This window comes from Coloeus monedula (genome assembly GCF_965178545.1).
Source record: "Coloeus monedula genome assembly, chromosome: 1".
Classification (NCBI taxonomy): Eukaryota; Metazoa; Chordata; class Aves; order Passeriformes; family Corvidae; genus Coloeus; species Coloeus monedula.
The window spans coordinates 43,968,645-43,984,474 of record NC_138781.1 but is presented as its reverse complement, the minus strand read 5'-3'; the positions used below and the strand labels follow the sequence as shown (position 1 = coordinate 43,984,474).

At 40.7% G+C, this 15,830-nt stretch overlaps 1 protein-coding gene across 1 annotated transcript in view; it reads left to right on the top strand.

The window, feature by feature from the left end:
• CPNE4 (copine 4) overlaps positions 1-15,830 on the top strand; it is a gene marked incomplete at both ends in the record, with an annotated part of 190,701 nt that overhangs the window by 68,662 nt on the left and 106,209 nt on the right. The window contains one exon of the mRNA XM_082277487.1: positions 11,381-11,560. Within this exon, the coding sequence (XP_082133613.1) occupies positions 11,381-11,560 (180 nt within the window). The remainder of the gene's footprint in view (positions 1-11,380; positions 11,561-15,830) is intronic.

The following is a 15,830-nucleotide window of genomic DNA, read 5'->3' as shown; positions in this document are numbered from 1 at the left end:
AGCATGTATAATTTACACCCGTAAACATGTATTTACAACACACAGAGCATGACAGTAGGAAACAAGAGTAGATACATGGACTACTTGCACTCAGTGGAAGACCCACAAGACTAACACTAGTCTTTTATGATCAAATCTTGTGCTCACTAGTTAAAAAAAAAAAATCCATATTTAGCATCCCTGCTGTTTCCAAGAGGTGTACCAGGCTGGATTCAGTATGCTCTGAACATTTGAACCTCTTCAGATACGCATATACCAGCAAATTTTATAAATCACAGTGAATGTAAGAGGGACTAATGTGTATGTGTGCTGCATGTATCTGGTGTATGTGTGCTGCACGTATCTGATGTATGTGGACATACTGTTTACCGATAACTGCTGGAAAGTCATAACACTTTCCAGGGGGATCTGAAGCCATTACAGGAAGCAGCTTAGCTGCTTATTGCCTGAGGTGGTTGTGTAGGCAAGTCAGATGTAGTAAAGAAGATCCCTGTATGTAGCATATCCCAGGCCCCAGTCATTCTCAGGGAGAGGAAAATGGTGGTTGTGTCAGATTGAGTTTACATATCTTTGGATAGCATGCATGTACATGAGGCTTGATTACAAGGAACTTGCTTTCAAAAGCCATTTTGAATTAGATATTACCAGATACTTGTAGCAACCTTAGCTCACTGGGATCCATGAAGTACAAACCAAACAGGCCACAAGTCAGGAGTCTGATAGGATGCTGTCTGCAACACTGTAATACAACTCAACTAAACTTGCTCTCTACTTCTAATTAGTTCTGTACTATTTATTACGAGAATGTGTGCTTGTGAGTATAACTGGGAGAAGAATAATGCCCTACTCTATTTTCCTGGATTTTGTGGTAGTTCACAGAAAGGCTTCCACTGATGTTCCTGCGTAGTGGATCAAGCTGTTGGGCTGCAATGGCTTCAGCAAATGGTAACCACATGGAGAAGCCTCATAAGATGCATGTGTAAAAGAAAAAAAAGAGTGAGAGTAGTTTATAATGGACTTTAGTCACAACAAATCTGTTATTTTTCTAGGCTGTCTTTCAAACACGTGGTCCAAATTCCCCAGTTGTGTGGGAAGACTCAGTCTGGTTTAAATGGACCTTGTAAATTGTTACTTCTGGTATAGGAATATCAGGAAAAACTCGTAAAGCACTGTGTATCTTGTGTAATAGTGCACTGTCTTCCTGCTGCTAATGCCTCCATGATGTAATTGATTTAGCAGTTGAGTTATAACATTAAAAACACATTATTAAATCTTTAATTATGAGCACTTTGTTAGAAAATTAATTTCTTCAACTAACAACTTGACTGGGCCTATATCAATTGACATAATTCATTAACCTATCTGAGAATCTATATTAGTTATGCTTAACTTACCTGGGTGTATGAGGCAGGAAATCTTTCTCAATATAAATAAATTATCAAAATACTATTTATAGTCAGTTAATTAAAGAGTAAATTACTGAAGTGGTGTAGACGTCTTACATAGTATAATGTAGCCCTACTGATACCCAGGAAGGAAAGATCATCCCATCTCCTGATGTTTCTCTGTTCTCAATTATGTGTAAATTCTTGAGGAATTGTATAATGCTGCATTTCTCTCCTGATCAATCCTGTGCCATCATGAACACTTCTAAAGGTCTCTGTGCAGGCTTAACTGCTGCTCAGCAACAGCAAATGTCTGCCCTGCTGTTCCAATGGGCTGGCACTACAACATATTTGTCAATCTTATAAATCTTTTGTTCTCCGGGACATCAGGAAAAGAAGAAACATGACTGCAAATGCTGTAGAAGCCTGGTGCCCATGATGTCAGTTTACCTGGCTATATTAAAAATTAATTCTGGAAGTTAGTTTTGGAGTAATGAAAGGTGGGATTAGCAAATAAATGCTTTGCATCCTGATTAGAGTAAGTTTGAATTAATTTCTTTGTAGCCAAATGATGTAGCAGAATCTAATTGGGTGAGTACAGTATTCTATCCATGAACTGAGGATTCCCAAGCAATGGCATTTGAAAAACTCAACCATCGGGTACTTAGTAAATTTTAAACCATATTCCATTGTAATATTTTTTGTTGCTATCATGCAGGCAAGGTTATGTATTGCATTGTGAATCAAAAGAATATTCAAAATAGCAAAAGAATATTCAAAATAATTTCCTTTTAAAGTAAAAAACTTAAAATTTAGCTGATTGGGAGACATTAAAATATCATCTGTATGGGGAAAAGCAGCCAAGTATTTGATACATAAAAAACTCTCCTTTGCACGGAAATAATCAACAAAACTGTGTTTCTCTGTAGAAGCAGATTAAAAATGAGCAACCAAGTAACAATGAAATTGAAACTGCTTCAATGAAGACCTGTATTCCCAAGACTCACTGTGTGGAGAATATATGGCTGAAGAGCTTCCAAATGGCTGCATAGTGCTCTGACTTTCAGATGGCTGCCAGGCACTAAACTGCTTGCTAGCACTTCATGGCAAGTTGAAAGTGGACCTAAATGGTAAAATACGTGAATATTTTTGTTAACAGTTTGAAGGACCAGTTTTGTCCTCTACAGAAAGCCTGTGTCCTCAGGGACGTATACATTAGGGTTTGATTGAAGCTCTCAACATGAAATGAAGGTTGTGGAATAGTCAATGGCAGTCATCATAGTCTCTGAATGTCTGGGCTGTATCTGTGATACCAAGTAGAGAAAGACCTAGCATAGAGGCTTCAGGGCTCAGCTTGGAGGTAGCATTCAAGAGTTTTCAGTGAAAAAATTAATTCTCTTCTTTCTTATGCCAATGTAATCACATCTGAATGAGCTTTAGCACCTTATCCCATGAGTTGATGCAGGTCATTATTCACTTGTGGTGTTTGCTGAGCACTTCTTAAATACGCAGGGAGTCCATGGATATCTCCTGCCACTGAGTGATTTCTATGAGGTCCTTCTGTGTTGCTTATGGCTGGGTCAGGATTTGCTGAGTTCCTCAGAAGATGCACTCTTTTATTCCAAAAATTCTCTAGTCACCAATTTTATGTGATTGTTAAGGCTCAGAAATCATACCAGAAAAAGATAAAGGGCTTTGGCATAATCACTGCTTGTCTCTATTTAATGACCCTGCAGGAGGTAATCTGGTGTAGATGAGAGTGCAGTACTCTTGCTGCTGCTCCAAAACTCAACTTGGTGCCTCGCCATGGTCACTCTGGAAGGTGTGACCTCCAGAATATCAGCTCCTGCAGCTGCTGGCCTTGTGCAGAGGGAGTCAAGGAGTTTGCTGGGCTTCCTCGCTAGGACAATGTATGTGCAGATGTTCAATCATTTTATAAAAGATTATAAGAGAAACTAGTTATTTGGAAATGTAAGCACCCGAGAGGGTATTGTGTTAGGTCACTGCTGAGTGACATCTCACAGCTAATTGTGAAGACAACTTCATGGCTTAAGCAGGGATACAGAAGAACGGGCTCTCTGCTGAGGCATGAGCACTACTCTGTACTGGGATAGTGAGGGCCAAAAGACTGACACCCCTTAAATCCCAGGGGGAAGCTTACCCTGGAGGCTAAATCCATGAAATTAAATCCTTGTGCTGCTTTGCAGGAATTTCCACGGCTTGTCAAGAAGTTTCCCAAATCTATTATGCATGCCAGATTTGATGTTCTCTCTTCAGACCTGTCCTTCTTATCTCTAGCAGGACTCAAAATGTTACACAAAAAGTTCAGAATTACAAGTGATCCCATGTTAAATGTAAGATAATGTAAAATATCTTATGCAAAAGACAGTTAGTGCTATCTCACCTTGTTATCATGGTCCTCTCACTGTTCAGTCCAGTTCATTGGAAAGACCTTAATTTATGCTGCATTATGGATGTGCCCTAAAGAGACACTGTGCTTTTCAGGTTCACTGAAATGTTCTGCAACTGGCTTTTCAAAACTGGCTTGAATATTCACAGTGCTGCAGCTGGTGCAAGAAGTATGGTCCTTTACAGCTCAAGGTCAATAGGTGGGAAATCGCTTCGTGTTTTACAGTTCTTCCCTATGGAAGTTCTGCAGTTGGGCTCAGAGAAGTGGCAGCATTTCTGTTTCCTTCAGTTGAAATGTCAGGGCTGGAGTTCTTTGCTATTGCACGCTTTATGTCAAATCTAAATTCACAGGAGGCAAATTAAAACTAGCTCACGTGTTTTCCTCAGCATCCCTGAGCCTGGACAGGCCGGGCCATGAGTTCACCACTGCTTCTTCCCATCAGTGCTTCCCCCTACGGATCTGGCAGACAGAGAAGAGTCAGAGCAGTGCCGGCAGCCGAGCTGAGACAGAGAGAGCCCGAGAGGCCAGGGCAGGTCAGGGATCAGTCAATGATGTGTGTGTGGGTGCAATTGGGGCTCACTGGGAGCCCAGCACAGCGTGAGCCCGAGGCGCTGCTGTGCTGCTGTCCTGGTGTCCCTTCCTGCCCTTACACACTCCCTGGTGAGACTGGTGTTGTTGGGGGTTGGCTGGCATTCCCCTGCCTCCAGAGCTATGGCACTGCCTTCATGTGTCAAGAAAACTGAAGGCTGTATGGGGCATTTTAAGGCGTTCTTATCCAGAAAAGTTAAAAGTTATGTGGTGGAACATGGTTGTAATGTGTTTCTGTGGGAGAGTATTATTTTATAATGCACAGAAAACAGAATGCAGAGGGAGCCATGTGAAATAACCAGTGGCCTGGTGGCTCAGATGGTCCCTGGTGGTGTGAGAGATGAAAGTTCATGTTTCTGGTATAAATCAGAGCAGACACCTTGGTCTGGTGTCCAGGAGGAGCAGCTGGCTTGTTTTCAAACATTTCTAAGCAAAATTTTTATCAAACCTGTGTTTAACCTGACTTCTTGTTTAACCCAAGTTCACGTTTCGGTGGCACACTCTTGCCCTGTGAAATGCCTAATCATCTCTGTACTTTAGGGACACATTGGGTATGACTCACATGATGCAGCTGGAGTCCCATCAACTATGTTACCAGGAAAACGCTTAAAGATCCAAGGGCATGAAAGTCTCCCAACAAGATAAAAATTTTAATCTGTTTGCTTTCATAGCAGTCCATACAGTGACTAAAAATTATCACTCTGGCCCAAAATATTTGGGTTTCATAACATTAAGCTGAGAAGACTTGGTGTTCTCTAACTCCCAGAACTATCTGAATGAAACAAAGATGTTTCTTTCAGAGGGAGAGTAAACTAAGATCAGGTAGATAGCGCAGTCAGGAACAGTGTGACTGTGCATTAATGCAGTGGCAGAGCACTTGCTTTTTTTCTCTTGTATCTGAGCTTTCCAAAAGGACAATGAGTGGGAGGGATACGTATGCACTTTCCAGTATTTTTATGAGGCCTAGAAAGCCTAGACTTACCAAGGAAATCAATTGCAACAACTGCACATGGTCTGAAAATTAAAGGGGACTGTTGTAGCTTCCTCAAAGATCTCTTTTGTTCTGGAAAACCAGTGATTCTCTTGGCACAAGGGCTCTCAAATAATTTAGGTCCTGCTTACATCATCCTGGGAACTGAGCATCACTGTTTCCAATCCCATGAAACTCCCCACTCTTCTCCTTAGCAATGTTGCCACAATTTGCCTGGCACTAGTATTAACCTGTATTGCACCCAAAGGTTTTTTTATGTTTTCTAGCTATGAGAGCTTTGAGTTGCTCAGATGAGACTCTGAAACCTGCACAGGCTTCAAGTCTGCCAAGGGTCAGTACAGGCCCTCAGGTGCTGATACGGAGTGACTGTGCAGTGATTGTGACAGCTGTTGTGTGTTTTGTTTCTGAGTGAATGAGACAAACCATATGCAAGTACCTTATCGACAATCTCATTTCTCTCTTTTAAAAGTTGCGAGCACATAAGGCAACTCCATCCGTGAACTTCTCACAGAATTTTTACATATTCTATAAAATAAATCATCTGCTTCCTGCTTCAGAACAGTGAAAAGTAACTGAGAAAGTAAAAGAAATCAAGCCAGTCAGTGGCTCTTAGCAGAGAAGTGGGCTTTCTTAATGAAGAACTTTCCAACTAAGAAATAATAATCCTTGTTTTCCTGTAATTTCAATTGTCTGGGCTGTTTCTATATGTTAGTTTTCCATTGCTGGAAAGCAGGTCTTTGTGGTTGTGACTTGGAGGTTTACAAGCTATCTAATACTTATATAGATACACAAATAAAATAAATTAATTGTAAATAATTTTTAGACCATTCTCATTAAGTGGTTCTCTTCAAGCCAGCCTGAGGCAAAAGGTTTCTGCTGACATTGAGAAGATTTTGCTCAGCCTTGAGCTCTATAGTCTGAAAAGAATGAAAGATCTGCTAATTTCTTTCCACTGTTTTCAATCATCAATTAAACTCAAAACAAGGGCTATAAATTATGGTGACCTTTGCAATAACTTATCATTTGTGGGATAGAAATGTGATGCTGTGAAAGCACTGTTAATAATAAAAAATATATTAATGACTCTCAGAAACCACCAAGCAAAGTGCAAATTGCTTTCTGCTTGGTATCAAATTCTCAGGTAAGGTACTGTATCATGGAAATTTTCAGTCTTGTTAAAATTCAGGTGACCTAAAAATAATGCTACCTTTTCACCTCTGTACTTTTTTTCATCTCAGCTGACAAATGTGATTCTACCAGATTTAATCAGCATTTTATAATGACTTCTACAGAAAATAGAGCCTGTTGGTTTTCCCTTGATGGCCTATACAATGTATAGGGAGTGGTGGGTCAATTTGTTGGACTAAGAAATTGCTAAAAATGTAACAGCCACCAAAAAACACATTTTGGTGGCACACACATTCTCTATTTAATGGAATTTGCATTTTTATGGCTCTTCAACTAGATTTCTACAAACACTGAAGGAACTGCGGCACCTGTATACATTTTCAGACCATAGTTCTGTAGACCAAAGATCTTCCTTAGTTCATGAGGCAGCTGTATCATTGCTGTGCTATTTCATGAACCTGATTAAAATTTCCCCCCCCCCCCCTCAAAATTGTCCTTTTGGTGAGAACACAGTGAATTCTTCATGGCCCTTGGCTGCTCTTCACCTCAAAGATGCCAAGAAACAACCAGTAAAGATGTGTTTCTTTTCTGCTAGTTGCATGTTTGCTAGAAATACAGTGGAGAGCAGGTAGGTACCAATTATCTGTGTGGGACATGGAGTTCTCCACATAACAGATTTGTGCTAAACATGGAAGCATGGCCTTGAGGTGCAGAGCTTTGGGCCCTATAGACAATTCCCCATTTTCCTGGTTCCCAAGGACATAACGAGAAAGTTGTTTTTATGATCACTTAAAAGCCTGAGATACCAGGTGACACTAAGCTTCTACATAATCCTTGTTCATCCTTGTATATGCAATAGCTTATACTTCATCTAATTTTGATAGAAGAAGATAAATCCCCCTCAGGCTGGATCTTTTCCCTCGGCTTCACTTCTCAACTAATGGTGAAAGATGGAGTGGAGATCCTCAACCCATACTTCAACCATTGAATTACTTCTTTGTCAGTGAATTTTTTTCTAGGATGAGGAACTGTTTCCTCACTGAAGATACCGTGTTTATCACATGCAAAGCTCTGCAGTTCTGCAAAGCTCACTGCTTTTCAACAGGTCACAGACAAAAGATACAAACAGAATAAGCCTGAATTTTAGTATTTGTTCTTCTGTCCTTTGTGCCTTCTTTAATTTGATGCTATTTGACTGCAAAGACAGTTTTGCAGTTCTTCAGCAGTGATGGTGAGTAAACAGGGAGACAGGCAAACATTTCTGGCAACTGTCCGTCCATGTCAACAGTACAGAAAGAAAACAGCTTTCAAACCCAGCTTCCAACTCCCTGCAAGTTTGACAAGAGGATTCAGAAGGCCCGTTTTCTTTCCTATATTTTAATTCCTGCTGTTGAGATGGCACTCTGCACTGTGGTTGCCAACTTTGGTGTTTGTATGTCATTCATAGTTCCCCAAGGGGAAGCTCACAGGGTGGCTGCATCCAGATGGGCCTGCCAAGTAATCCTGGCTACTCAGCAGGGCGCCACCTTCTGTGAAGTGACAAGGACCTAAAGAGATGAAGAGGGAAAGCAGTGTGAGTCCGTCCCAGGAGGTGAAGATGCAAGTCCTTTTCTCTGTTTAAATTGTCCTTGAAGGGAAAGTGCAGGTGAAGCTGCATCATGAAGCAGATGTTCGGATCATGGTGTCAGATGAACACTGCTCTTTTTAAGGTCAGTTTTACCTCTTGACACAGCCCGAAGGTGCATGTAGCTGTCAATTGTTTCTTTTGAAAATTTGTTCTGCTTCAGTGAGTTGGAGAAATTCCTTGTTCTAGCAAAGTCCCAAAATAACAGATGGCTCATATGTCAGGCATCAGCAAATCCTAAAGCTGTGGACATGACCCCTGTCCATGTCCTGTTGAAAAACCTGCCTGTTGTCAGGATTAAGGTTTTCTGCAACAAGACCAAAAGTGTAGTTCCACTTGCTTATAACATACTGTTGTTGGACTTTAAAGTTGTTGTCCCCAAAAGTAATGGAGATTTAGTGTTCTTCATTATGTTTTGGAAAACATTCATGCTGAGAAGTTGTAACTTCCTGAGTGCTCAATTAATGAGGCTGGGCAAAGCTAAACTGTGTTTTCTTTAAGCATTTGAGCCTTCATCATCCGTATAAGTGGAAGTACTGCAAGTAATTTTGGGTGACAGCAGGATTAAGGGCATATGGCTTGAGGCTGACATCTTGTCAGACTGCTGTGAACCTGTGTTTTGGGTCAGCATGGAGGATGACACTGTATTTTGACTGAAATGAAACAGGTCCTGCAGGTATTAGGATAATTCGTGGTTAAAACCACGTCAGGTTTTTTTGTTGGGTTTTTGGGGGTTTTTGTTTGTTTGGTTTGGTTTGGGGTTTTTTTTTTGTTTGTTTGGTTTGGGGTTTTTTTTAAGTGTCTGCAGCCCTGTAGATCATGAGCTTTTTGATGGTTATCAGCATGAAACTGCACTTAGCAATAATATTTCCACCAGTTTTCATTAAGGTTTCATGCTCATCCAGCATTTCTAAAGAGAGCATTAAGGCTTTATGATTGAATGTGAGAGCAGGAGTACTCAAGAAAGAACAACCTTTAAAAAGTGGCAGGAGTCAAGTGGAGATTATACCTTGTGTTTATAAAGCATCTTTCAACCAGGGTGTTCCATGAGAGTTGGGTAATTTTTTGAGCTGTTCTGTTTGCCACTGCTTCTTCATCACGAGTCACTTCAGCTGGTTATCAGTGCTTAGCCCTGCTGCACAGTAACCAAAGCCAGGGAATGGAGCTGGGCTTCCCATGCTGAGGACCCTTCCAGACTTTCTAGCCAAGGACTAAGGTAACAGTGAAACATGCTGACTAAGCAGACTGGACACAAGGTAGACTAATAGGGGTTAATGTTGTTGCTGATGGCTGAGAGAGGCACAAAGAATTTTATATTGCTTGTGGAGCTGTTGGCATTGCTTCTTTCTGTACAGATTTTTCTCACGTAATCCCATGCTCTGACATGCTGGCTTGATGTATCATCTCAATAATGTGGGAAGACTGGGGAAATTCAGTGAAATGGCTATATTTCAGTATGGTGTCTGTCAAGGGAAGGATGTCAGTCAATCACAGACTGGAAAAAGCAAACAATGTCTTATCTCTGTGTGAGACTGAAATTCTTAATGTCCCTGTGTGCAGACCGGTGCCTCCATTTTCAGGCACTTTACTCCCTTGAGCAGCCATGTATTGAACCTGTGTTGAGTGCAAGTGTAAATCTTGATGTATTTCACAGTGGAGAACCCTTTCCAGCAGAAAGGAAGAGATGAAGTGAAACAATAACAGAAACTTCAGTTACTGCCTGAGATCTGCTGTACCAATGAAGCAATTAAAATGATGCCACTTAACAGTTTATACACTTGCAAGGAATGAGTTCAGCAGATTGCTATGGCTATGAAGAAAAATTTAAAACCAGTCATTTAAATGTTTTGATTATTGGGTCTGCTAAAGCACTAGTTCATGAAATGACCACTCTTCTGCAAGCATAGCTGGTATCCTTTCTCACCTTACATTTTTCTTATTATTCTTCTCATGACTGATACCAAACCCATCATTTTCAGCTAGTCTAAGCAAATACATTAAGAATGAATTTGTAAGTAAGGTTGCTTTCCTTTTTGTGATGGTTTCATTCTGGCATAGTCAGAGCACATTGACACAGCTGTGTGAGAAGGCAGCAATGGTAACACTGGTTTGGGTCTATTCCGTGACTGGTAGCATCTGTTTGATGATTTGCTAAAGGATTTCAACTGTCAGAGCTGTCAATCCGACACCTTTGATGAGCAGTAAAATAAATGTTCTACCAGGAACTGTTCATTTTTTCTCCTGCTTTTGATTTACTTGACTCTTTGCGTCCTTGCCGATAACTACTAGCAAGGCTAATGCATTATAAACTCTGAAAAGTGTAGCAAGCGGCTGTCATTTTTTGCACAACAGATGTTCCTGATCAGGAATCAGACAAAGGATCTCATCACTCTTCCTCTGAGCAATTTAATTTGTCTGTTCCATGGCACACCAGCCACCTCCTATCTAGTGACTGATGTGCCCAAGTCCTACTTCGTTTCAGGATCAGTTCCTTTAATCTTACAGAATTATTAAGTTTTTTTCTGTGCCAGGGCAAAGAGAGTGGAAAAAAGGAAATTGCTTCATTGCTTACGTTGTCACCAATGATGCATCATAATGAAAAATAGCAAAGGCCTATTTCAAAAGTAGGAAACCCAAGTACTACATTTTAAGAGAACTAGAAAGTGCTCTATGAACACTTTTTTAAAAAAGAAATAACAATATAGATTTAATGACGTTTCTTTGGAAGTTTTAAGAGTCAGAGGTAGGAATAAACAGTACAACCCGTCAGATTCTTGGGATGCAGCTTAGCAGCATGGAAAAATTTATATACTTTTAAGAAAAGATGTTGCTGTGGATCCAGTTCTCCACTTCTTAATCATGCAAATTGTCTGAAATGAGTTATTATTGGTGGTGTTACTCTCTTTTCCATTTAGTTTGATGCTTAGTTTAGTTGCTGCTGTTTTGTACTGATGGATGGGTACTGCTGGAGATGTGAATTCTGTATTTATTCTATAGTTTGTTTCTCAGTTATTCTGCCAAAGACTTGCTGGAAGGGAGAGGCAAGGGAAGGTGGCCTTATCTTGTGTTTTTGGTCAGCCCAGCACAGAAACAACAGCTGCTGCTGACAGTACAAACAGGACTGTCTGTGGTCACAGTCCCAGCTGTCAGTCCTGATAAATGAGCACAGTGTATTTGAGGAGCTCATGGTTGTCCGTCAATGGCAGAAAGAGAAGCAGAAAGAGAAGCATGTGACCTCTTTTTTGAATTGACAGGTTGACAGGACAGAAGTGATTCGAACCTGTATAAATCCCGTCTTCTCCAAGCTGTTCACGGTGGACTTCTATTTTGAAGAGGTGCAGCGATTGCGGTTTGAAGTCCATGACATTAGCAGCAATCACAACGGGCTGAAGGAAGCAGATTTTCTCGGTGGCATGGAGTGCACTCTTGGACAAGTAAGTGTCACTGCCATTTTCCCCCCTCGTTGCTCATTTTTTTGTATATATATATGAAATATGTTGCTTTGTTGACTGACTGATGGGTGAGATTTGTCATTCATGACGAAATTCTTCATCAGTGCTTTGAATGGGGTAACTTCTGCTGGTTTGTTTTATTACTGTAGTACAGCTTCAAGTCAGCCAGTGCTTATAGGAAATGAAGCATCAGTGATTGGCCTTGGACAGTGAAAGCTGATGCTCATTAGACCAGTGTTGGAAAATAGACTGATTTAGGAGAAAGTTGTTGTTCCTAACATTATATGGGATATACAGCAAGTTCCAAGTCCAAGAAACACTTAAAAATATACTTTATTCTCATGAGGTAGTGCCTGGTGATGTGGCAAATAGAGAGATAGGGTTGGATTCATCTCCCTGACTCTCAGTCATCCAAAAGTTAGGTGTCTAGACTAAGTTACTCTTCTGATTTCCATCGTTGGTTCAGTGGAGAGAAACAGACAGTTCCAACAATTGATTCATTCTGAGACACCTATCATAGATTAGGATAAATTGTCTTCAGGAGATACCCGTCTTTCCTCATTAGGTGTCAAGAGAGTCTAGACAGCTGGCTTAGGGGAGATACTTAACTTTTTCGATTACTAAACTTAAGGGTGATGAGTCCTACCCACAAGATCAATATCTAGAGGTCATCAGAGCCAACTCTGTAGTGCATTCCCATACTGCTGACTGGTAGCACCCTACAGGGTCCCAGGTATCATAGTTTATTTCAGACTGGCAAAGTTTTTGTCATGCACGGTTTCACAACACAGATTGCTGCTCTGTCCATAATGGCAATGCCAAGTTTCACTGAGCTGAATATAAATTTGCTTTCCATGCTGTGGTAACTTGTGTGCCAAGAGCAGGAAGGCTTTTGTTTAGATTCTCCTTTGCAGTGCTTCCACATAAGTTTGTATTCTGAACATGATAGCTTGTCATGGAAGATTTTGCAATGCTTTTGTTTCCTGTCTTCTCACCTTTTGTTGCTCCTCCCTCAGCCCCACCACACCTGAATCACTTTGATTTTCTTACCAAAGCTATTGTGCCAAACATGCTGGATGAGGAAAAGTCCTCTCAGACAGAGAAATAATATGAAATATATGTATTTACTAAATTGGAAGCTCAAAATAAAGATGCTGGTATTTTGGATATTTACCGTGCACTATAAAGTCTGTTCCTTTTGACAGAATTCTTGTGGTCTTAATCAATGAAAATAAGCTATCCTATAACACCAAGGGGAATGGGAAACAAAGCAAAATGTTATTATAATGTTCTTCTCACTTAATTGGCTTGAAAAAGAAGGGGGAAAAAATGTCACTGCTGCTGCCTGTAGCATAAATGTCTTTATAATGATTTGATCTCTATAAATAGCACACAGCTGGGTTGGTTGCAGTGTGATTTTAATGGTAACCAAGAAAAAATAACAGTGTGAATTCTGTTCATAGTAATGTAGCCTGGAGGACTCTGTACTTAGACTTTTTTTAGTGGTGCTCCCTCCCCCCCTTTTCTAGTTTTTAACCTTTTTTCAATTTAAAACTGATTTTAAACCCCCCCCCCCCCCCAAAATAGTAGCACTGGAATTGTCATCCAAGTAAAGCCTTTGTGAAAATCCTGCAGCACAGGCTGTACATATGGAGCTTTACAGTCTTGCTTAGCTGTATGTTGTAATTACAACATTTTTTTAATGATGGTAATAGACCCATGACTTTTTTTGAGATAATTTTGACATGAGTTTGCTTTTCTACATTACTTTAATGCCTGAATAAAGGAGAATTTTGTGTGAGAGTGTGTGCCTGCTTCCCAATTCACTTTCCCATTGCAAGTAGGTCTTGTCTGAGACATCCAGGAAGGTTGTATATTTTTAGGCATACTCTGAAAGACTGATGCCCTTCCCACCCCCCATAAAGGTGTCAACTTCTATTGCTCTCTTCTAGGTAATAGTTGATCTCTAAGACATTCACTGCTACCTGTACCTGTTTGTAGATCATCACTTAGATGTGTGGTAAACCTGCATGTTTACCCAAATCATGTAATACTTGTATTCAAACCAAAATTAGTAGGAATAATAAATGCTGGGAAAGACAATAGCACAATTATACAGTAAGCTCACAAAGAGGAGTGTCTTTTCTCTTTATTCTGATCTCAGTCCTACATGTAGCCTACCCAATAGGTATTTGTTTGTCAGAAATTTGGGGTCTTGGTGCGAATGACGAAAAATGGGTTCCTTTGGAAGGTGTCCCTAATCTCCTTCCAAATGTTTTAATAAATCTGTGTTCCAGGAGAGTGATAAAGTCAGTGACTTATAGGTTGTTAGATCCTGAGCCATACACTGTTCAGAGACATCCCACTGGATTTTCAGCAGGATTTATTTATACTGCTCTTGCCAGGGCAAGTGAATTCTGTGCCTCTGCTGGTAAATACTGTGGTTGGCAGCATCCTGGCACGCAGTCAGTCATACCTGGATGTGAAGAGCAGATTTGTCAACAGGAATTTCCAGTGCCACAGCATTTAAACACAGAAGAACAAACGGTTATAGATAGACACCTGATGAGTGTAGTTACATAAATATCAGCATGCTAAATAGAGACATTTCCTCAAAGTGATTTGTTTGGTCCATCACACTTAAAAGTCACCCTTTCAAACAAAACAATAGCAGATTATCTCTTGAAGGGTTTGACAGGAGGAGGCTTAGTGTGAGGTGTTATGGGGGGATTTTTGTGTGTGTTTTTAAGTACTACAATGCTGTTCCTTCTACTGAGAAAGGCTCTTTCAGTTTCCCAGCTTCTTGAGTGTCCTGGTAATGTGCAGATTGGCAGAATATTAACAAATTCTCTACAGTTTAATTGTTAAATTGTTTAATTAAAGTGACATTGTTAAATGGTAGGTTAAGGTGCATAGCTGAAAACTGTACTTTTTTAAAATATGTTATTATATTTCATTTTGCATTTTATTTCTAATTAAATGCATAAAACTAATATCTAATAATACCAGGGTGTAACAATTAAGTTGTACAGTCATATGGTAGCTATTTAAGCAAGGAAACTGTATGTGTTTTGCTTGTAACCTCACAAGAATTATTCTTAAGTGGGAGCATATTTGTGAAATCAGATTCACAGAATCCCAACAGGGTTTGGTTGGAAAGGTCCTTAAAGACCATCTAATTCCAACTCCCATGCCATGGGCAGGGACACCTTCCACTAGACCAGGTTGCTCCAAGCCTCATCCAGCCTGGCGTTGAACACTTCCAGCAATGGGGCATCCACAATTTCTCTGGGCAACCTGTTCCAATGGGTCACCACCCTCACAGTGAAATTAGTTCTAATATCTAGTGTAAATCCACTCTCTTTCAGTTTAAAGTCATCACCCCTTGTCCTGTCACTCCATGCTTTTGTAAGAAGTCCCTTTCCATCTCTCTTGTAGCCCCCTTTAGGTATGGGAAGGTGCTCTGAGGTTGCCCCAGAACCTTCTCTTCTCCAGGCTGAACCCCAACTCTCTCAGCCTGTCTCCATGAGGAGAGGTGCTTCAGCCCTCTGACCACCGCTCCATGGCACTCTTCTGGAGACCCAAAACTGGATGCATTGCTCCAGGTGGTGTGTCTGGAACAAATCCTTAGTGGGGCTTACTTGAAGTACCACAAAAGGAAGTGGCATAGACATTTGGGAATGTGTACTCTTCCTGTTCAAATCATAAAGTAATTTAAGTGAGGAGGTATCCCTGGAGTCTCCAGTTCAATCTGCTGCTCAAAACGGATTAGAGCAGATTGCTCAGGGGCTTGTCTAGTCCAGTCTTGAATGTCTCCAAGGATGAAGTTATCACAGCCTCTCTGGGTTTTGTCCTAGTGTTTGGCACCTTCACAATGGTGATGGCTTCCTCTGCGTAAGCAGAGTCATAATGAGCCCTCGTTCCTGTATCACGTGGAAACATTTTCAAACACTTTTAGTCGCTTTCAAGTGGCAAAAGAAAGCCTGGATTTGCAAAGTAAAAATAACCAGAGCAGAGATGACTTAGTTTTAGCTGGTCTTGCTTAGGGAGGAAGGCAGTAGTATCAGCCTTCTTGAGATGCTGCTGTAGATGACAGCTCTCATTGGTTGGAGTGGGAGTGTTGTGGTAGAGCAGTGGTTTGGCATTGTGATTTCTGCTTCAGCAGAAATGGCTTGGGACGCTCCATCCGGCTGTGCATCTGCCCACTAATCTTCTAAATCTTTGATTCACTCGAAATAGTTGCTCTTCTTTG